General features: G+C 36.5%; 2 protein-coding genes across 2 annotated transcripts; one reads left to right on the top strand and one right to left on the bottom strand.

The window, feature by feature from the left end:
- Window positions 1-11,160: 11,160 nt before the first annotated feature.
- Window positions 11,161-12,795, bottom strand: LOC124369396 (mucin-1-like). The gene is made up of 2 exons (XM_046827398.1): window positions 12,355-12,795; window positions 11,161-11,511 (listed from the first exon to the last, which is right to left on the bottom strand). Exons 1-2 carry the CDS (start codon window positions 12,793-12,795, stop codon window positions 11,161-11,163), a joined length of 792 nt encoding a protein of 263 aa, XP_046683354.1.
- Window positions 12,796-13,814: 1,019 nt separating this feature from the next.
- LOC124368492 (innexin inx2-like) lies at window positions 13,815-16,669 on the top strand. Its single transcript, XM_046825737.1, has one exon. It carries the CDS (start codon window positions 13,949-13,951, stop codon window positions 15,002-15,004), a length of 1,056 nt encoding a protein of 351 aa, XP_046681693.1. The 5' UTR covers window positions 13,815-13,948; the 3' UTR covers window positions 15,005-16,669.
- Window positions 16,670-24,017: the final 7,348 nt, after the last annotated feature.

A 24,017-nucleotide genomic window follows, 5' to 3' on the forward strand; every position in this document is an offset into this window, starting at 1 on the left:
TTTTGACCTTGAATAAAAGATTTTGCAGACATGGGATCGATGGGGACTTTTCACAATTTCATAACAATGGTGTCCCTAACATCTATGCATATTTTCAGCTTTCTGGGAATTTTTGCAAGGGTCAATGTCTAATTTGACCGAAATAAAAGTCTTCTTCGGTGGCGAACTAACCGTTGTGATCGACTTGCAATCAAAGGTATTTTAGGTGGCATAGTACAGTTTGTATTGTTGCCCTGATTAAGAATATATATGTAGGTGGGTCTGGAAAGTCTACTTCTGTGAACAAGTGACTACTTCCAATCATTAAGAGATACTTCCGGTCTAAGATATATCCGGTAGTCTGTTGAGAATATAACACATATTTTCAAATTTCACCTTTCTAGGACTTGAAGGGGAGGTTGAAAACAAAATATAGTTCTTCTGTGGTTGCAACCACAGTTCAACCCCTGTGGGTGGGTGATTATCTCGGAAACTCTTTTATTTTGAAATTTAATTGATGGGGCACGCGCGTGTGAATGAAATTTCATATTTCTCAGGCAGCGGTAATTTTAAAAACTTATGGGTCTTTATAACTACTGTATGCCTTTTTATATTTCTAATTAAGTATAGAGATATGTGTGTCAAATTTTATCTTTATGGGACCTAGGGAACTTCTAATGGTTGCCAGCTCTATTCAACCCCTATAGGTGTTCGATATTTATGAAGATGTGCAGACGTGTGCCAAATTTCAATTTTCTGAGATGTCGGGAAGTTGGAGAATAAGTGATGAGTTAGAGATTGAATACTTTGCCTTTCATACATGACAACTCGCTGTTAACCGCGGTTTCACACGTGATTTACTATAGAATAACAGGTACTTCATTTGAAGGTTATTTTTGACGATGGAGGGATTGTGAAGGAAACAGGATTTTTCCGGACATTTGCCATCGTTCAGTGAAACAATAAATCAGTAACACTACGTTTCGAGATCTGCAATCTGATCTCTTCTTCAGGTAATAACTAACCTAATACATAATTACAAACTAGGTTAGTAACTTAGTTTGTAGGTTAAATCCAGTTTGTAATTATGTATTAGGTTAGTTATTACCTGAAGAAGAGATCAGATTGCAGATCTCGAAACGTAGTGTTACTGATTTACTGTTTCACTGAACGATGGCAAATGTCCGAAAAAATCCTGATTCCTTCAGGTACCTACTTCATAATCATATCCCTTTCAAATACCATAATAAACATTTCTGAAGATAAGTAATGGTCACTTGAAGATATTCCAATATCTTGATCCATTCTAGAATAATTAAATTTAATACAATAATTTAAGAATAATAAATACGTTTAAAGAGCAATTTTTTCAGGTTTAGCGCCTGAAGAAACATTTCTGGTTCTAATCAGTTATACTTCACACGCAATTGGGTTTGTTACCACGATTTATAAATACATACATCCTCGGTTTGAGAAGCTTGATTTAATAAAAAAAAACTATTTCCGGCTACTATGAGATAGTTTCCGGTCCAAAGTATGCAGGCGTAGTAGCGTTTACGTTGTTGCCTCGACCAAGAAAATGTATGCATACAGTACGTAGGTCTGAATAATCTTCGGTCAAAAAGCGTATACTTACATTTTAAGTAATCTCATTTCAGACCAAGGAATTTTCAGCGTCACAGTAGCACTTGGTCTGAAATGTCTACTTTTGTCAAATAGTAACTACTCCCGATTACTGGAATATAGTAAAAAAATGTAATGTCTTATTTAACCAGGCCAGTTAGAGCCAAGAAACCCTATCTAACAGTACCTGGGGACCAACTGCTTAAAGGTGACTTCCGAACCACCACATGTATGTGTAAAACGTTAGGTTTAAAGGTCTTAGTTTTTAGTACTACTTTTTTGTAGTATTCGTTTGTAACGTTTTACACTCGTCCTGTTACAGCAAAAATGAGCATACCTCCGAGTAGGTCACACGGACCCTAACATGAGTAGCAAGATATCCCTCAGTAATGCCGAGGTTCCAAGGAGTAAATACGTCTATTGCCAGGCCACTTTCTCAGGTTTTACTAGGGTATTGTATGAAAAAATACATGAAATACTAAAAGTTACTTGATTTTGCATTGTCATATATAATTTTTTCATAAAAGTCTACTGCCACTTTTTTACCATGCATACTTTTATAAGTAAAAAAAGATTTTTTTAATTGAACCTTTTTGTATTTTTTTGTTTGTTTTAGAGGTGTGGGACCATACCTAAAGAAGTGGTATATTTGTACTAAATCAAAATTCCAAAATATAAAAACTACTTATACATTTCTCTAGTTTTAGAAAATATATATAATCATTGACTTATTTCACGATGTTTTATTTTAATACTGGTATAACTTTCAACAGAGGATGTTTATGAAAATTGACAGACATCACCCTGGTAACATAGTATACTAGTACAATAATCGTTTTTCCATACATAAAACAGTATCACATCAAGAGATAGAATGACATATAGTTTCTGAATAACAAGTACAAGAACAAAATTATAATGTAAAACTCATTATATTTATGAATCCGGAAAGCATAAATTTTCTTACATGTCATACTTTATATCTTCAAAGTTAAAAGGTTCAAATTTTTGTCTCCTTTTGAATAAATAAAATTGTATATACCAACTAAACACACTCTGTATTTTGAACACAATGCCTTAATTGTTATAAAGATTTATTTACAAAAATGTACAATGATAAACCTAGTTTCCGTTGGGGCACTGAGATCTTACATTAGGCCTAATCAGATTCACCACCGCTGTCATGGTCTACTGGTTCACTTTCTAACAACTCTCTTGTATCACTAGATTTATCTAAATAGTTCCTATCCATTTCAGTTGCATATAATGTTGGTAAAACTCAACATAGCTATAAAAAAATAAATTTGCTAAAATACACTCCTAACTTGAGCCTACACTGATTACGAACAATTTTTAAATAACTTACCGAGGGCAAAGAGTTTGGAAAGTTAGTCGGCCGAATTGGAAACCGAAACTAAAAGCCAGTTTATATAACATTACTGTCTACATCTATGTATCCATGACAACCCATAGCAACTTGGTACTATGAATTTTAGTTGCTTTAAATGTAAACTCTACAATCTAAGATTTTCACCACAGGGCTGGAAAGAAGTGTAGATAGGGACATAGTTAATGTGTGATATTCGTAAACAAAGAATCAAGGAAATTACCTTTTAATTGATAGTACTATAAATATACTAAAATTTCTCCGGTAATAGTGTACTATTGTACCGTAATGTTAAGTTTTAAAATTACATTATTTATATTGTATTTTGTCCAAAAATGATAATTAGGAGCAGGTTGAACTACAAAAATGTTAACTAGACACAATATTAAGAATTTAACATACATTTGATATTGTAGTTACATATGGAGAAAACGACTTGTGGGAGACGCAAAACTCAGTAGTTTAAAGATCAAGAAACTGTTGTAGCTTGTACTTTCCGAACAGCCAAGCTACAAGGGCTTACTTCTGTAGCCCTTTGATAATAGGTAAACATTGTAACGTTACGATGAACATATATCGAACGAACATGATTATATAGAATAACTAACGCACAATTTAATAATTGATAACAAGCGATAATTGTAAAGAATTATTTAGTATTTAGACTGAAATATATGTCCATGGCTAACATTAACAAATTATGACACTTTGTTCGCTGTGACCATTTCACGTTTTGTCAAGAAGTGTCTTTGGAGGTATAAATACACTTGTGGGCTCGGCTCTGCCCCACTCTTTCTCTCCGAGATGTATGATCAGTCCATGCAGGTGGCCCACGAGGAGCTCGTCTACTACCATGCTTCGAAGGTGGGACTACTATCATGCCTTGAAGGTGGGACTACTATCATCCCTTGAAGGTGGGGTTACTATCATCCCTTGAAGGTGGGACTACTATCATGCCTTAAAGGTGGGACTACTATCATGCCTTGAAGGTGGGATTACTACCATGCCTTGAAGGTGGGGTTACTATCATCCCTTGAAGGTGAGACTACTATCATGCCTTGAAGGTGGGATTACTACCATGCCTTGAAGGTGGGACTACTATCATGCCTTGAAGGTGGGATTACTACCATGCCTTGAAGGTGGGACTACTACCATGCCTTGAAGGTGGGACTACTATCATGCCTTGAAGGTGGGACTACTATCATGCCTTGAAGGTGGGATTACTACCATGCCTTGAAGGTGGGGTTACTATCATCCCTTGAAGGTGGGACTACTATCATGCCTTGAAGGTGGGATTACTACCATGCCTTGAAGGTGGGACTACTATCATGCCTTGAAGGTGGGACTACTATCATGCCTTGAAGGTGAGACTACTACCATGCCTTGAACGTGGGACTACTATTATGCCTTGAAGGTGGGACTACTATCATGCCTTGAAGGTGGGACTACTATCATCCCTTGAAGGTGGGGTTACTATCATCCCTTGAAGGTGGGACTACTATCATGCCTTAAAGGTGGGACTAATATCATGCCTTGAAGGTGGGATTACTACCATGCCTTGAAGGTGGGGTTACTATCATCCCTTGAAGGTGGGACTACTATCATGCCTTGAAGGTGGGATTACTACCATGCCTTGAAGGTGGGACTACTATCATGCCTTGAAGGTGGGATTACTACCATGCCTTGAAGGTGGGACTACTACCATGCCTTGAAGGTGGGACTACTATCATACCTTGAAGGTGGGATTACTACCATGCCTTGAAGGTGGGGTTACTATCATCCCTTGAAGGTGGGACTACTATCATGCCTTGAAGGTGGGACTACTATCATGCCTTGAAGGTGGGATTACTACCATGCCTTGAAGGTGGGACTACTATCATGCCTTGAAGGTGGGACTACTATCATGCCTTGAAGGTGGGACTACTATCATGCCTTGAAGGTGGGACTACTATCATGTCTTGAAGGTGGGACTACTATCATGCCTTGAAGGTGGGACTACTATCATGCCTTGAAGGTGAGACTACTACCATGCCTTGAAGGTGGGACTACTATCATGCCTTGAAGGTGGGACTACTATCATCCATTGAAGGTGAGACTACTATCATCCATTGAAGGTGAGACTACTATCATCCATTGAAGGTGAGACTACTACCATGCCTTGAACGTGGGACTACTATCATGCCTTGAAGGTGGGACTACTATCATGCCTTGAAGGTGGGACTACTATCATGCCTTGAAGGTGGGACTACTATCATGCCTTGAAGGTGGGACTACTATCATGTCTTAAAGGTGGGACTACTATCATGCCATTGAAGGTGAGACTACTACCATGCCTTGAAGGTGGGACTACTACCATGCCTTGAAGGAACGGTGACCAAGGAGGAGGATTTAACTTTAGAATTATGTTTGAGAATTTAGTTAGATCATGTTTATTAGATGTGAAGTGTACATTTGGGATGAGCTGTTCAAATATCGATTTTATCATATTCAATTTATACCTAGTTTTTCATCACATCATTACATTGATTTGCTCACCTTAGTAGATAGAGTTAATAATTAACGCAAAACTAAGTTTCAAACTAAATTATATTGGTAGCCGATAATCAAAACTTTAATTAGTTTTTATTTTTTAATTAGCATAAAATTTTACAGCGAAATTTGAGGTCTATGTGAAATTATTTTTCAACCTAGGGGTTTAATTATGTATCTGCAACTGTGATGTCTTATTGATTTCTGTAATATACTCGGAAATTCATTCCAGAAATAGAGATTCATTGCTAACTAATATCTTCCAAACACTAGACTATTATAGTATAGTGTGTTAGTTTAGATTCAATGAAGACGCCGGTTGTGTTTGGTTATGTAAATGCATAAAAAACGATAGCATGCCTTTCTCGTTTATACTTCGGACACTAAACAAAACTAATTTAACAAAAACAACGTACCTTCATCAGGCAGTTGAAACTGTAGTCATACACTACTATAGTTTCGACTTTTAATAAGTCATCTTCTGGTGTCGGTGTCAATAAATATTAAAGCGTGGATTATACATCTGGAGTCCTCATAGTTTTAAATTTACGAACACAGCACAAAACGCAACGAATAAATTCTGTGTATTTTTGCTGTCACTTGAAAAGAACGTTTTCTGTTTATAATTATGATTGAAAATTATTTTTTGTGTATCTGCCGACCAAAAGTGATGCAAGCTCAGAAAAAAATATTCATTCCCAAACTATTCCTAATTCACACACACACACACACACACACACACACACACACACACACACACACACACACACACACACACACACACACACACACACACACACACACACACACACACACACACACACACACACACACACACACACACACACACACACACACACACACACACACACACACACACACACACACACACACACACACACACACACACACACACACACACACACACACACACACACACACACACACACACACACACACACACACACACACACACACACACAAACAAACACGCAAGATTGTTACTTTTGTTTAACAAACATAAAAAGGATAACAAGTAAGACTAAACCTACTATGAAATGTCCTGACTTTGCCGTCAGCTACTCGATCTGACCTCCCATTCCCCCAAATTGTCAAGAACTGTTGATCCCCTGTCCTGCACTGACAGGAGAAACCAGGGGAAATATGTGCATGTTCTGACATAGAGCAAGAAAAAATTGGACATATACAAGATCCATGTTTTGAGTCTTGAACCAAGGGAATCCCAACGATCTGGTTTGTGATGTGAACTTATAAAAAAAACAAGAACTTTTTGGGGCCACGCCCTTAAGATTGGAACTGACTTCATAAGCATGTTATTAAGACGAAGGTAAAAGGATTTGGATGATTTGTTTCCCAAACTGAGTAATGCTAAGGCAAAGAAAGCATCTTTGGAGGTTCACATATGAGGTAATCGATTAAAGATGATAAGTTTGATGTGAACCTTACAGATTTAGGATAAAAGACTCCAGATCTGTCTGTTAAACGTGGTTAAGCATTTCATAGGAAAGCATAAAGCCGAAAGCTATGTGAACAGCCTGCTGACAGCATAAAGTTATTTAATTTGGTTTTAGCATGTCTCTCACTCGGGTTTTGGCACAAAACCTGCGAGAAGTAAGTGGCAAACTTGAAGCACGTTTAAATAAAGATATTCAAGTATGACAAAGATAACAGGAGAAATGGAGTTCAAGAATGCTCGAGGACTGTTTGTGAACGCTAAATTACCACCGTTCAATGTACCAAATCCAGATGAAAATTGCTGTTAATTGGAACAGAATTTAATACTATAATTAACCTCCTGTGTCACAAAAAATCTGGACGAAAAATATTGTCATTTCATTATTTAGCATACACCTATTCTAAAGTTCACGTAAACTTCCTTTGGGGCAAACATTTATTTTCATTTCGTTGCTCATTGTTATCAATGTAATAAATAATCAGTTTTACTGAACAAAACTATTTCTTTTATACGCGCTTGTACTAAAAATATGTTACAAACGAATAAATGTTTGGAAGTTTTGTGGCTATAACATACGTGTTGTTGGTCTTGTTGAAAAATAACAATGTTCTACAACAATATGTGTTGTATTGGTGTATCCTCTTTTCATTTTAGGAATGCTGTTTCCCTCAGCAGACGTTTTACTCAGCTTTATATTGTAATTATACACGCATCCCGTCTTAATATCTTATTAGTTTGCGTTTTTCTGAAGTATGAACTGTTACAATTTTGAATTCAAGAAGACCGGGGGGTGGGGGTGGGTTATTTCCAATAAGACAAGGGTGTCTCTGTAGGCTCGGAGAGTAAGGCTGAAGCGGGTTCTAAAGATTAAGACATATTTTTTATTCTTATAATATATATTATTTTATTTCTGGCCTTGTCAAACCGCTATTCTATACTTTATTTCACACGTAATGCTTAACACTGGTTTGGTGCATTAATTTATTATGAACTGTATACATTTTGTACGGGAACAATTAAACTCTATCCGTGTTAATTGTTGTGACATAAGGAATCGTGGATTCGTCTATGGTCTTACATAAGAAATATTTATAATAGTTGAAAATCAAATCAAATCAATTTTTTATTGCCAGGACATTATCACATGTATAGCAATAGTCAAGATATTCTAAAATTAATATATATAAAATTTAAAACTTTCATTTCGCCTCAAACCACATTCAAACATACAAATTTTCAGCCACTCCACATTCATCCAGCCAATATTCCCATTTCCAGCGCCGGTAGTCAGTTTGCTAATTGTGCGGTCACCCAGTCGAATGCCATACACTCGTCAGCACTATAAAATGCTTGCGACACTAAAAAGCGTCTTAAACGAGTTTTTAACACCTTAGGCGTTGGGGCATTTCTTATCTGATCTGGCAACTTGTTGATGAACCGAATACCTGCCTGGGAGGGCAAGTGTTCGTAAACCCCCGTCCTGTGTCTTCCAGTTCGGTAGGCATCTCTGCCTCTTGTCTCATACTCGTGTATGTCACGGCCCCGGGTTAATGCACATTTGGACAAACAAAATGAGCTTGTCTCAAGAATGTAGAGACAAGGCAGAGTCAACAGTTGCAACGTTTTGAAGGCTTCTTTGCACGATTCCCGGAATTTCATTTTTGCGATTATGCGAATCGCTTGTTTCTGAATTTTGAATGCTCGGAAGAAATGGTTGTTTGCGCTGGCTCCCCATAACACCAGACCGTAAGTTAGGTGGGGGTAGATCAAGCCATAATACGCCGTCATCAGTACCTGAGTAGGGCAGTACTTGGCTAAAGACCTCAAGACATAAATGCCTGAGGACAGTCTGGAACAAACGTGGTCAATGTGAGGATTCCAAGTCAATCCTCGATCAAGGAATATTCCCAGAAACTTTGAACATTCGACTTCATCCAGCACTGTGTCTTCCAATAGTACGGCTGCACCGTCATTGAGATTTCCTGATCGCAGTGCGAAAGTCAGGACGTTTGACTTTGAAGAATTTGCTTTGAGGTTGAGGCTATTGAAGTGCTGGACACAACTGTTGACGTCGAGAAAACTTTGTTGTTCCAGAATCATTTTGGATTTGCTGGTAAAACAAAGTGTTGTGTCATCAGCATACTGCACAAGTTTCCCGTGCAGTAGTGATGAGTCTATGTCATTGACATAGATGAGAAAAAGAATTGGACTGAGAATTGATCCTTGAGGGACTCCATATCTCAGCTGCAACGGCTCGGAAAATTTGTTTGAGATTTGAACAAGCTGTTTTCTGCGGCTTAGAAATGAGCTCAGCCACTAAAGAGGCACGCCTCTGATGCCATGGGATTCAAGTTTGTCAAGCAGCTTCACGTGGTCGACACAGTAGAATGCTTTAGTTAAGTCGAGAAATACACTTAAAGTGAGATTTCGACTTTCTAATCCCTCTACCACCATTTCAACAAGACTCACAATTGCAACAATTGTCGACTTGCTCCTTCTGAAACCGAATTGGTGTTCAGAAAGAAGGTTGTGATTATTCAAAAACTGAAGCATTCTTTGTAAAAAGATTTTTTCAAAACTTTTGCTCAGAACAGGCAAAATATAGACAGGCCGATAATTATTTGCAGAGCATGGGTCGTCTTTTTTGAAGATTGGGCTCACCTTTGCAATTTTTAGGAGCGAGGGAAAAACTCCTTCTTCGAATGACTGATTTATTAATTGGACTAGTGGCTTGGCAATATGCTTGGAGAATTTTTTTATAAGCCACGCCGACATCAAATTAATGTCATTTGTTTTTTTGGGTGTGAGCTGTTGAATGATTTTCACGATCTCTTCCTCAACTACAGGAGCCAGTGCCAATGAGGAAACTGGTCCCTGTATACGCGTGGGGTTTGCTTGAGGAGGTGGTGGACAAGGATTTTGCTCACAAGCAACAGACGCGAAAAATCTGTTAAACTCGTTAGCAACCTCAGTTGCATCCTCCACAAGCCTATCCCCAATTTTAATTTTGATTGTTTTCTGTGTGTTTGTTTTTATTGTTTATGATGCCCCAAACTGTTTTAGAAATATTTTTTGACGAGGTGAGTCATCATATGCTTTCGCGGCTTGGATCACCTTTCTGTGAATTCTTTTGTAATTTCGGAAAAAAATTTAAAATCTTCATTTGAAGTGGTTTTCTGAATTTCGGAGAAAAATTTTAATTTCTCTCTCGAAACCAAAATTCCTTTAGTGATCCATTTATTGTTAGTCCTTTTGGGACAACATTTAATTGATTTTTGAGGACAGCACACATTTAAGTGATAGTTAAAACATTCCGTGAAAACTTTAAAGTGCTGTTCTAGAGGTTGAGACCAATTCAAGAATTCCCACTTTTCTTTGGAAAGAGATGCGTTGAGGAGAGCGATATTTTGTGGCCTAGTGTCTCTTATTGTTTTTGAGATTTTGGGCTCCCTTAAATTTTTTTCTCCACTGATTATAGCCTCTTGGCCATAGTGGTCTGATATTGCTGTGTTAACCACCTCAACTGCGACACTTGGTAAGTTGGTGATCACATTGTCAATTGCTGACTGTGATGTTGCTGTCACGCGAGTTGGTGTTGTGACTGACAGCATGAGGCCAAAAGACCTCAACAAATCAGACAAACGTTTTGTGGATGGGTGGCATCTGTCCAAGGCGTCAATATTGAAGTCACCCATAATGACAAATTCCTGTTTGCGATTTGTTAGGTCAGTCAGCATGGCCTCGAATTTGGAAAAAAAGTTCTCTTCATTTCCACTGGGTGACCTATAAATTCCGATGACTGCCAATTTGGATTTTGTCGTGTGAAGTTTGATTCCGACTGCTTCAAAATCTTTTTCAATCGTTTCTTTGATGCAAACAGTGTCAAAAGTGAAATCCGTTTTCGCAAAAATTGCGCCTCCCTCTCCTTTGTAGAGTTGTCGACAGTACGAATTTGCGAGCTTGAATTTTGAGATTTGACAACGGTCAATGTTTTTGTGGTTGAAGCCATTTTCAGTAACTACAAGTACGTCAGTCTGTAAGTTCTCGCACATGAGCTGAATTTCATCCAATTTGTTTGTCGCGAATTGCGCGTTTTGATGAAGCAGTCGTATTGAATCGTGATTTTGAAATGTTGAGCGCTTCTGTTGTTGATTTATTTCGTTTGTCAATTTAGTCCGGCGCTGGTGTCCGGGGTCCCTAAAAAAACAGCATTATTTTTATTTACACCATAGAAAGTTTTTGTTGTTGGAAGGGTGGACGCTCCCGCAGGTCTTTGAGTTACAGCCTCCGCGTAGGTGTTGTGGCCTTGGGCGCTAGTTGGCGGTGGCGGTGGCGTCGGCGGCAGTGGCGGTCTCGGGGCTGATTCTGCCGGCGTTCTGTTGAAGGTTCTGGGCGGGCTGTTCAGCCCCTTCACAATGAGGTCAGCCAGTATAGCCTTTCCAGCAGTGGTAAGGTGAAAGCCGTGAGCCGTGAAGTGATGACGACTCAGGTCACTAATGTCCAGGAAAGCAGCACCCTTGTTCGCATAGTTCGCTCATGTAGTTGTTGGCGAGCGCTACCTTCTTGTGGACGGGACTGTCACGAGGCAGGTCATGTCTGGGTAGCAGCGGTGACACCAGTACCTTCGAGTTGCCGGAATTTTCCTGGATGATTTCCTTCATGTGTTGGTATATGATGTCTTGTCTCCCGGTAGCCAAGTCATTCGTCCCGGCAATTAGGATGAAGCAATGGTCTTCTGGTAATGGGGTAGTGGGTTTGGTTTGGAGAAGCCCCGCGCCTGGCTTGCAGACTCCAACGATGTTTGAAACCGAGGTCCTCCTCCTCAAAATAGCTGATAGGTTACAAACGTGGCTGTCCCCAATCACAGTCACGTTGCGGAAGGGAACCGATGTCTTTGTGTGCGCGGTTTCTCTTTTGTTTTTATCGTACAAATATTTTTTTTAGAGAATTTAGGGTTTTCATGCTGTTTTTTTGTGCCTTTGTTTTTCTTTTTTGATGTTACTGTAGTAAACCCTGTGGTGTCCTGATCGTTCAGGGTCTCCAGAGCCTCGTATCTATTTTTCAGGGTTAACGAGTGCGAAGGTACCGGTATTGTATGTTTCTGTTTCAGCGATTCTACATCAATTTCAAGAGTTCTAATAGTTTCAATTAATTTTTAAGATTTCTTCTTTGTATATATGGCAGTGTGTGCAATTCTGGCTTTGAGGAAGTTTATTTGGAAATGCGTTTCTGTCTGAGTATGTTGGTGGGAATGCACTGAACTTTTTTGACTATTGGCTAAAGATGGGTGTTTCGTGATAAAAATTTCGGTCGTGTATTCGAGCAAACGTTGATCCGACTCTATTGATTGGTTTAGTACCGTTTGCAGTTTTGTGTTGAGCTCATCAATTTTTTTCTTCAATGCCACATTTTCATTAATTAAGTCGGAATGCTGGGCAGATGACTCAAACAAAGTTGATGCGGCGGCAGGTGTAGCGGGAGCTGAATGAGTAGGTGTGGCGGCGGTGACAGCAGGTGAAGCGGCGGCTGGCGTCGAGGCGGTGAGCGACGTATCAGTTAGGGCAGACCGCGGCGGCAGCGCAGCAGTGGGTGTAGAGGCCGCGGAGCCGGGTAGTGTGGCGCGCGAAGGCGGCGGCAGCGCAGCTGTGGGTGTAGAGCTGCGGCAGCGCAGCAGTGGGTGTAGAGGCCGCGGGCCGGGTGGTGTGGCGCGCGAAGGCGGCGGCAGCGCAGCTGTGGGTGTAGAGGCTGCGGAGCCGGGTGGTGTGGCGAGTGAAGGCGGCGGCGTACTGGAAGTCAACATCGAATTGCCGTACTGACCTTTGTGTCTGTGTTCCTGTTTTTCGCTTATTATTTTACTTTTTTTGTTGTCGGTTTTGACCCAACTACTGCAGTCCTTGTTAGTACATCGCCAAGATATTGTTCCGTCAGTCAATGTTCTAGTTTGTCTGAATTTAAAATTATTCACTGTTAAGTATTGTTTACCGGCACTGTTCAGCAATTTAAACGGCATTTTTAAAATACTGGTTAATAAATTACAATAGTAAATAAAATAATAAAATAATAAATAATCATACATTTAAAAAATATTTGCAATATATACAGTTAAAAATATTTACAATATATACAACACTCCCAATAATAAAATATATTGTCTAGCGTTTGACAAAAATATAGCGGCAGAGGTCATGATCGAACTATAGAACCCGGCGACTGTAGGCGGAGACCCTACCGATACAGCCACTGATGCTGGTGATTGCGGCGGGTGTCTGACAGATGAAGAAGTGCGTCTGATACTGACTCAACGAACGTGGATTAATCTGCCCTTAACGAGTCTAACCTTGTTAGCGTGATTGTTGGTTATGAAGGCTGACAATTACTTACGTGCTCGTAAATCTATGTCCGTGTTAACTTAGGGCAAGCATACATTTAGGGCAAGTTGTTATTAGTTAAAATTACGTTAAAAATGTAAGTGAGACTATTGAAAATTACATTATATCCGGAACTGATACACATACCGTGTTTACAAGGCAGGGTCAGGCCTACCAACTTTCATTTACCGGCCTAAAATGTTTAAAATAAATTTCAAAAATAAGTAAACAGGAGTAACTTCCTTGCCGTTTAAACGATCAAGCAGTCCGCCGCGCCGTTGCGAAATTTCCCGCAAGTTGCGAGGGAACAAGCCTGGACCGTGACCTTGTATTTAACCAGTTCTGTTGGTACAACTGCGGTCAACGCGCTGCTCCATCCAGGTAACATTTAGTTGCGCGCGAGTAGTGAAGTCATCAGGACCTTTTCTGACTGACATCAGTTGCGCGCGAGTAGTCAAGTGTTGAGGACCTCTTCAAACTGACATCAGTTGCGCGCGAGTAGTGAAGTGTTCAGGACCTCTTCAAACTGACACTGTTGTTGAAGAACTTGTCCGCGTGTGCTGATTCCCCTGTTTAACAGTGAACATGGATGACATTTTTGGAAGACTTATTGCATTTATTCCAGGTGATAGAGTTTGCATAGACGATATCGTCTTCAGGTGGCACCACAAGGCGTCTGGTGTTCTTCTCTTTGCATGTTCTTTAATCGTGGCTGCGATACGCTATGTCGGCTACCCAATTGATTGCTGCACGGAAGACATACCCACACAAGTCATGGAACCCTACTGTTTGACCAAAGGCACCTTCATCATATCTCAAAAACACACCAATGAAGACTTCATCCAGACGAACTACGTACCTGGATTAACGGACATAACAGTGCAATCCTACTACCAGTGGATGCCGTTTATTTTGGTGTTTGTTGGCTTGTGTTTCAAAGCTCCTCGATACCTCTGGTTGTACTGGGAAGGCGGCAGGATGGACACTATCGTGTCATTCATGAACTCTCCAATTTATGACGAAGGCGAAAAGAACGAGTGGAAGAAGATCCGTGTGGATTATTTTTACTCTAACCAGAAACGTCTTAACTTTTACGCTTACAGATATTTCTTTTGCGAATTTCTAAATCTAGTAAACGTCCTGGCCCAGATGTATCTGATGGACTCACTTCTTGGTGGTGTGTTTAAGACATACGGCTGGGAAGTATACTCTTTCTCTTCAGAGAATGAATTTGACCGCGTCGACCCAATGGCACTTATTTTTCCTAAATTGACTAAATGCACATTCCGCGGTGTGGGACATTCTGGAACCGTCATCATCAGTGATGCTCTTTGTATACTTTCTATCAACGCAGTCAATGAGAAAATAGTTCTGGTGCTCTGGATTTGGTATATAGTACTGGGCCTATCAACCGTCATCACCCTGCTGACACGTGTTCCTCTCTTCTTCTCCAAGCGCATACGTGCATTCACTCTACAGATGCTTATGTACAACTCACACCGCATCGAGGCAAGGGAAATCATGTACGCATCAAGCATTGGAGACTGGTTCATGCTATCCCAGGTAGGAAAAAATGTCGGCCCACGCATTTTCCAAGAATTAATTGTAGACCTTCATGCAAAGACTTATCACACAGCATAAGTATAAGTACAAAGAACTCTTATTGTTATTTTATCATTTTTTGCAATTCATACTATATTTGATTTATTATGTTCCTTTTACTGTCAAGTTTGATATAGTAACTTGAAAGTAGTAATGTTTTATGGCAGATTCTATTGGTGGTAAAATCTACCATTGTTAAATTAATTAAATAACAGTTTTATACCCAGACAGTACTCTTTGGTTTATTCAATACAAGATTAATTCAAACATATGTGTTTCTATTTCTTAATTTTCTATCATAAAAACTCACATTGTGTTGTTGAAGTTAGCTTTTCACTTTTGTTTAAATTATAATCTAGTATTTGATTCATATTTTCTTCTTTATAAATCTTTTCACGATAAAATTAAGATTTTGTAGTTTTCCTATACAAGGCCATTATTTATTTAAGATTAATTATCTAGGCTAAGTGTATGCATTTAAAATTTCTTGATTGTTGTGTTAATTAAAGTGCAACAAGGTATAATGTGTTCAAAAATAGTATTTTTAATTTGTTAACTGCCAATTTCTAGAGATTTATAATTTACATAATTAGGATTTTCTACAATTTTTATACAACACAATGACTTATTTTTGAAATTTTTTGCTGCCTTCATTGTTATGCATTTATTTGCTCAGTTTCATACATCAATTATTTTACACAAAACTGTTAATTGTTTAGTTTAACTTTATAGAATCAGTTAAGTGTTGTATTGTGTTTTAAAATGTGTATTTTTATATTTCACTTTCCTTATTTAGGTTTAATAGAGAGTCATGGCTCTTTTTAAAGTTCATTATACAGTAATGTGAATTATAAAAGTTCAGTTTTATATAATTAGGGTGTATATCTGTGTACCTTGGACATGGTTTAATATGATTTAAATGTTGACTGTGTACTCTGAAATATAAAACAAATTGCATTTGTGTTTATGAGATTTGTGTGTGTTCATTAAAGAGTAACAAAGTATAATGTGTTTTAAATATAGTAATTTTAACATCTTAACAGATAATTTCTAAAGGTGACTATTTTAATGAGGATTTTCTACAATTCTTATACAATACAATGACTTATTTTATGTAATTTTTGATCATTTTTTCTGTCTTCATTGCTATATATTTACTTGCTCAGTTTCATAAATAAATTTATTTTGATTTATTATTTCCTTACACGTAAAGTCCAGATTTTAAAAATGTTATGAAATATTTATATATGTTTTGTACTGAACTGTTAATTGTTTGAGTTAAACGTTATAGAATCAGTTAAGTATTGTATTGTGTTTTAAAATATGTATTTTTATATTTCACTTTCCTTATTTAGATTTAATAGAGAGTCATGGCTCTTTTTAAATTTCATTATACAGTAATGTGAATTATAAAACTTCATTTTTTATAGAATTAGGATATACTTTTTTATATAAAAAACAAGTAGTAGTAGCCTAGTAGTGATATATATTTGAGTTCCTTGGTTAAGTATGATTTAAATGTTAATTGTGTACTCTGAAATATAAACAAACTGGATTGTGTTTCAGAAGAGAGTACTTTCACAGATCTAGGAGATAGATTTTAATATTTTGATTACTGTTCTGTTCATATAGTGAACAAGCTATATAATGTATGTTTCAAAATATCAATTCAAATGTATTAATAAAGTTTTATTGTGTTTATGAGATGTGTGTATTATTTCTCACAAGACAAAACAATAATTTAATGATCCTAAAAAATTCAAAGACTGATTGAGAAACCTATTGGTGTCGAGGGTATTCTACTCTGTTGAAGGAGTTTATGATTTTAGTTTAGCCGCTAGGATGAAATTTGAAATTAATTGGTTAAATCCTTTAGTTCTGTTCTAAATTGTAATCAGCTAAAATTTTCTTGAATTGTGAAAAAACAATTAAAAAAAGATATGTACTTCTGAACCATCCATGGCTCTGAGAAAATTGTTTAGTTAAAGTTACATGTTTGTGTTTTACCTCTCCTTTAATGTTTATGTAATTAGCTTACACTTTTATGTGTCAATTAGTTCAAATCATAGATAGATGGTGGAAATTTAGAATAAAATTTGGAAAGGACCCATTTTCACAGTAGAAAGTGTTATGGATTCAGTACAGTATGAAGACATCAGGTACATAATACGCATGTAGTAATCAAAAGTTATATTAAATTGCAGCTGCAGTTACTTTGTCGACTTCAAAAGAGTTTGGTATAAAATAGAATAACGGGCAAGACCAATGAATCATCACATAGAAATTGTCTCGTTTAGTGGTATCAAATGTGGTTATTATTTAAATATTGTTTATTTCAAGAAACCAATAAAACGTTCCTGATGACAAGGTCAGGTTTCTGAGCTGTCGTTAAGTATCCAAGCACTGGTAAGGGAAAGATAATTTTCAGAAGTGACAGACACATCAACGTGAGTCATCACCGTCTTGACACGAAACTTACCACCAAACAGTTGATCGGCTGTTTCCTCTGCGCTTTGCTGCGTAGTCAGTGAAACATAAGATGGACCGGAATGGAACAACGGTGTAGAGCAGGTGTCAACTCAAGACCACAAAGGTGTTACGGGGTTGGGTTCTCTAAAGGGATATTTTCCAAAAATAAAACCTTTAAACTATGGTTTCAAATAAGTTTTAATTCAAACAAAACATGTTTTTATCTTTAATTGCAGACTATACTGGACAATTGTACTTCTGTACTCAGCGGATTATAACTTACGATGTTAAGAAAAAATGTATAGTTTCTGTATTTGTTAAAAATGGTAATCAGAACAAAATACGTAACTTAGTTATCATTTTCAACACAAAGTTAAAATGGCTATAGAAATATACCCTACCTCCTAGACTTAGATGAGTCTTAGTATTCTATGGGCTTAGTATGGGCTTTCTTCCATTTTAATAAGCTAAATAAAATTTGGTGTATGGGGATTAAATTATATAGTATTATAATAATTAAATTAATTAGTGTAATAATATCGAACCACTAAACACTTTAACTTATTATCACCGTTTGCTGTAATGGTAATACAAACTATACATTTCTTATATATAGGTACATAAACATTTTTCCATCTGGTGGTAGTGGTTAATTAGTGAATTCTTATTAATTACGACTCAGAATTAATAATTTTTTCATAATAAACGGAATACACCCTTCAATGTTATACCAACAATTAAGAACATAAAGTGAAAAAATAGTTTTAAATAATAACACAGACTGGTAAGAATCAGTAAGTTCACCTCTTGGGGTCCATTTGTTTCCCACCGGGTGGACTCACCAGGTCCAATTAATTTCAAGTGAATATGGTTGTACTTAATATTCCTTATGTACATGTCACTATAAACCAATAAATTGTAATAAACTTTTTTTCAAGGAAGAACCTTGTACTATTGTTGTAAAAAGTTAAGTAATGTAAAATAAATAAATCTTTATTGTTGTCGGCAAATAAATAAAAAACGATCGTTCTCGGTATTCACAGGTCTCCCAATGGAAGCGATGATGTTTTCTTTTCAAAATTAGAATCTTTACTGACAGACCTGACCAACCTTCAGCTGAACTATATCCTGATGGGCGATTTCAATGTCGACGCGCTGAACAACACTCATCCTACCACAATACGACTTGTCGATATGCTACGGTCCTTCGGCATGGAGTTGTTGGTTAAATCTCCAACACGCCAACAACACAAACTGCTATCGACAACGTCGTCTCCAACATTCCAAAAGTCACAGTGTCTGTGGTTAATACAGCCATCTCAGACCACTACGGCCAAGAGGCTATAATTATGGGAAAATAAATTGAGAGGGAGCCCAAAATTACAAAATCGTAAGAGACACAAGGCCAAATAACATTGCTCTCCTTGGTGCTTCTCTTTCAAAGGAACAATGGTATTTTCTAAATTTAACAGAATCCATAGAACAGCTATTTCATTTATTTAATAATTGCCTTAACTACCATCTCGATCTATGCTGTCCTACAAAAACAATCAAAGTTTGCACTAAAAAGGTAAGCAGTAACTGGATCACAAAAGGAATAATGGTTTCGAGAGAACAATTTAAATTTTTCTCCAAAATTTACCGGACTAATGTAAATGAAAATTTCAAATTTTATTTTCAAAATGATAAAAAGCCTTATAGAAAAGTGATCGAGGCGGCGAAAGCATATGTCTCAAATAAAATTCTTTCTTCCAAAAACGTTTCAAAAACTGTGTGGGATATCATTAACAATAAAACCAATACTTTCAAACAAATCAAAGTAAAAATTGGAGATAAACTAGTGCAAGATGAAGCCAAGGTGGCCCATGAGTTCAATGGATTTTTTGCATCTGTTGCTCGGCCGTCTGAGCCCCAAGTTACCCAAACGTGAGCTAACCGAAATTATCCAATAGCTCACAGCTAAAATATCAACCGATCTCAATTTAATGTCCATGTGGCTCATAAAAAAGTGTTCCCAACACATTGTGAGTCCCCCTAACTCAATTAGTGAATTTGTCTTTCCAAACAGGAGTTTCTCCCTCACTCCTGAAAATGGCTAAAGTAACTATTTTAAGGAAATATGATCCATATTTCATCAATAACAATCTGCCTGTCTCCATTTTGCCAGTTCTGAGTAAAATGTTTGGAAAACTTTTTTGTAAAAATGCTTGGATTTCTTAATAGTCACAACCAGCTCTCTGATGACCAATGGGGCTTCAGAAAGGGTAAATCGGCGGTAGACGCAGTCGTGAGTATAGTCAAAAGAGTTGTAGAGGGATTATAAAGTTGAAACCGCACCTTAAGTGAGTTTCTCGACTTATCCAAAGCATTTTACTGTGTTGACCATAATACACTGCTTGACAAACTGGAATTACATGGCATTCGAGGATTGCCTCTTTCGTGGCTCAGTTAATTCATAAACCATAGAACCCAAGCGGTTCAAATATCAAATTAACTTTCAACACCAATAGAAATGGAGAGAGAGGGTGGGAGGGGGGAGAGAGAGAGGGAGAGACTTTATTTTACAATTATCAAAATTGAAAATGGTGTCATAATTGGGTAGTTTGATACAGATGTATTCATGGGAAGTTGTTTGGCCAGTCCATATACTCTGCTATATTGTAAAAAGGTCTTTGAAGAAGCCAAGCCTGAAGATGTGCTCTGAAACTCCTTGATTTGGTTGTCTTGATTTCAGCAGGCAGTCTATTGTAGAATTTAGCACCAGCGTATGAAGTTCCTTTTGAAATATTCCAGTCCTGTGAGAAACCAGATTGAAGTCATTTGCACGCCTAGTACCATAAGAAAGAAAGTGTCCATTCTGTACAAGGTCAACAATCAATTTTTGAGAGCGTTTAAACTTCAAAAGAAAGCGATTGGAACAATTGCAAACATTAATTTCAGAGAGTCGTGCCGACCAGCCTTCAAACACTTGCAACTCTTGACTCTGCCCTGTGTATACATCCTGGAAACAGTTTCATTCTGTATGTCCAAATGTACCCTGATGAGGGCCCGTGACGTGCATGGATAGGAGACAAGAGGCAGAGACAACTAATGTTCTGGAAAAAAACAAAAAAAACAGGGTATTAATTAACTTATCATAGAAAATCATTAATGTCAACTTGTAGACCTACTTAAAAATTTAAAAATCAACATTAACAGAGAGTAATACAGTGCTTAAAATGTAAAAAACTTCATTTAAAAACTCACTTACATTATAATATGTTTTTCAAGTAACAACTCCTTAATGTTATCTCGGAATGCACCTGAATACATTAATTACTTAAACCTTAAAAGTAATTTATTGAAAAATCTTTTCCCCATGTAGGATGGTGTCTTTTCCATCACTTTCGGATGATGTCTGGGATACTGAAAATTAGTTTTATACCTAGTATTATGATTGTGTTTATGGTTTACATTAAAAAGGTTGTCGTAATTAGACTGCACTGTTAATAACGTTTTGAAAATTATTAGGCTTGATACAGTTGAAATGTTATGTTCATTAAAGATAGGCTTGCAAGAAGCCTTCCAAGGTGAAAACGTCATTATTCTTAAAAAATTTCTTCTGAATTTTAAAAATGTTATCTATATGTGTTAAAAACCTCCAGAACTCAATTCCGTACTGAAGGATTGAATAAAAATAAGCATAATATACGATTAAACGTGTTTTTAAATCTATGGTTTGTCTCAAAATAAGCATTTGAAAGCATGCTGAGTTTAACTTTCTTAAAATAAGTTTCAATGCATTTAGTCCAATTTAAATGGAAATGTATTGCTAGCCCCAAATTTTGGTGTTTTTACAAATATGAAATCTCTTATATTCAAATTCTAAGTCACTAAAATAATTATTTCTTGATTTAGGAGGACAAAATTTTACCTTTTACTTTGAGTACATCATTGTCAGTAATGTTTTGAAAATTAAACTGTGAATACTCGTGGTTTACATTTAAGCCTTCCACAAGTTTCAGTGCCTTATGATCAGAAGGATACAGTCCAATTTCATTAGAAATATTTGTGAATTTTTTATTGAAAATTTTGCAATGTCTAGAGTGTCATTTAAACATTTATCAGCTACCTCTATGTCAGAAAATTCTGCTTCAACTTTTTTACAACTCATTTCAGATTTAACAATACTCCATGCTGCCTTACTCTATAGCCATTATATGAATTGGCTATGAATTTATTCCTTGTAAGTTTTTTTGCTACATTGCTGATCTTTTTACAAGTTATTTTGTATTCTTTTACATAGTTTATAAAATTTTCATCGTTGGAATGCTTCACCAGTCTACTTAACTCTCATTTTTTTACACTAGATACTTTAATCCCCTTTGTTATCCATCTTTTTGAGAATGTTTGCTACTATAAAAATTTAAGGGAAATGCTTCATCAAATACATTTATGAAAGAACCAAATAAATTTTAATTGTTTGCTTCAAAATTATTTTCAACTGACACATCCCATTTGTTACTTTAATAATTGTAATAAAATTATTGATATTGTTATTTGAAAAAAACTATTTTTTTAATGTTTCAAACCCCCCAATTGTTTATTCAAAGTTAATTCGAGACAAATTTATGAAAAGTGCCCTGTGGTCTGAGAGACCAAGTTCTAAATTCATTAACGGAGTTGCAATCTGGGACTTAAATTTAAATATTAACATATTATCAGTACAAGTCTGTGAATTTTTTTACTTTCGTAGGCATAGAAAAATTTGTTTGAAAACCATATTGTCCTAATAATGAAAGAAAGCCCAGTATTGCAACAGTCATCCATGATGTCTACGTAAAGTCTGAAGCTATGTAAATATTTTTAGTGTTTCGCCTTTTTGCCAAGATTTTAAACATCTCCTCAAATTTTGTTTCAAACAATTTAAAATTTGCTGCGCTTGGAGTTCTATAAATAGAGACAAGTATATTTAAAGTCAAAACTTCAACACAAGAGATTTCAAAAACTGAATCCTCACTAAAAGTACACTGATCATCTCTCACTCTGTATTTCAGATTGCCTTTTTAACGAAATGAAGGTACCACCATGGATTATACCTTCTCTACAGTAAAAACTAGCAAGATTATAGTCTGGGATACTGTTTAACAAATGGACATTTTCATTCTTTAACCAATGCTCATTTAAGCAGATTATTAATATATTTGAGTTTTTAAAAATTATCTCTAATTCATTTAAAAAATTGTTTCTATTTATCCCCCTTGAATGTTCAAATGCATAAACCATTATATCTAGCATTATTATAGATTGGCCAGTAAATTATGTTTTTATTAAAAAGATCATCTAGGAAATTTAAATTATGGTAATTACTACATACAACACAATAGTATTCTAATCTTAACTGGGATTCACATTTCTGCCTTTGGAAAAGTTTTTTGACTGGAAGAATGTGTACTGATAAGTGTGTTAGAGCTGAGTATGGGAGGAGTTTTCGGGGATGGAAAACCAGATAGGGATGGTGTGCTATAAGTTTGAGACGATGCAGGAGAATGTAGGGGAGTTGTGTTGTTTCCACAGATTTATATAACATCCAGCGCAGATAAATCCGGCGGTGATGAGTGGACGGTAGGTTCAGATTCATGTTCTTCATAGAGGCTGGCCAGTAATCCTCGGCGTTTCTCAAGAAACTCTGAATGAGGAAGACCATCTCTCAACTCTCTCTTAGAACCCTCGTTGAGACTCTACAATCTACTCAATAAAATGTCCGGGTTGGATTAGATCTCTTATGCAGTTCATGGTAGAGCATGTTTAGGTCTTAAGTCCTCTTCTCTTGAAATCTTGGATAAGCTGTGTAAAAGCACTGTTATAATCTTCTTTCGTTGGTTTCCCAGAGTAGTCTTTCTTGGTAACTAAACTATAACCTGACGCACCATTTTCCACCTTTGCAATGTCAGTTTGGTATTTACATAATTTGTATTTTGAGGTCTCCCTCAATATATAATAAAATAAAATGTATTTTAATTATTTTTAAAATAAAGTAAAAATATATTTTTGTTCAGGTTTTTTTACCTACTTTATATCTTTTTGAGAACTATAAGGTAGTACCCATCATAATTATTAGTCATGTTCTTAAAACCTACAAAATTAAGTTGATGGCTTAGAAAACATGTCATTTGAAAATAAAAATGTATACTGTACAACATATACGAGTCAGTAAAATTCCCACATTTTAGCTTATAGAAGTATGTAGTACTATTTACAATGGTAAACTGTGCAGGTTTGAGAGTTTTTTTAAAGAAAGTAGAATGCTTGAAACATAGTTAGGCCTACATTAATTACTTGGGTTCCTGTTAACTTCAAAACTGAATATTATATCAGTACGATAGTAGCAAAAAAATAAGTCGTTACTATAACAATGGCTTATTGAACTGTACATAAAATTAAAAATGAACAAACTGAAAATTTACCCTATGGAACTATTTTTAAAATATACAAATCATCCTACAGTTATGTTTTGATAGGTTAGCTGATAGGTCTTCGATAACGCCTTGTAAATATGCCGAAATTGAAGGTAACTTATTTTTGGTTATTTTAAACTCTTCCA

Source organism: Homalodisca vitripennis, chromosome X, assembly GCF_021130785.1.
Source record: "Homalodisca vitripennis isolate AUS2020 chromosome X, UT_GWSS_2.1, whole genome shotgun sequence".
Taxonomy (NCBI): Eukaryota; Metazoa; Arthropoda; class Insecta; order Hemiptera; family Cicadellidae; genus Homalodisca; species Homalodisca vitripennis.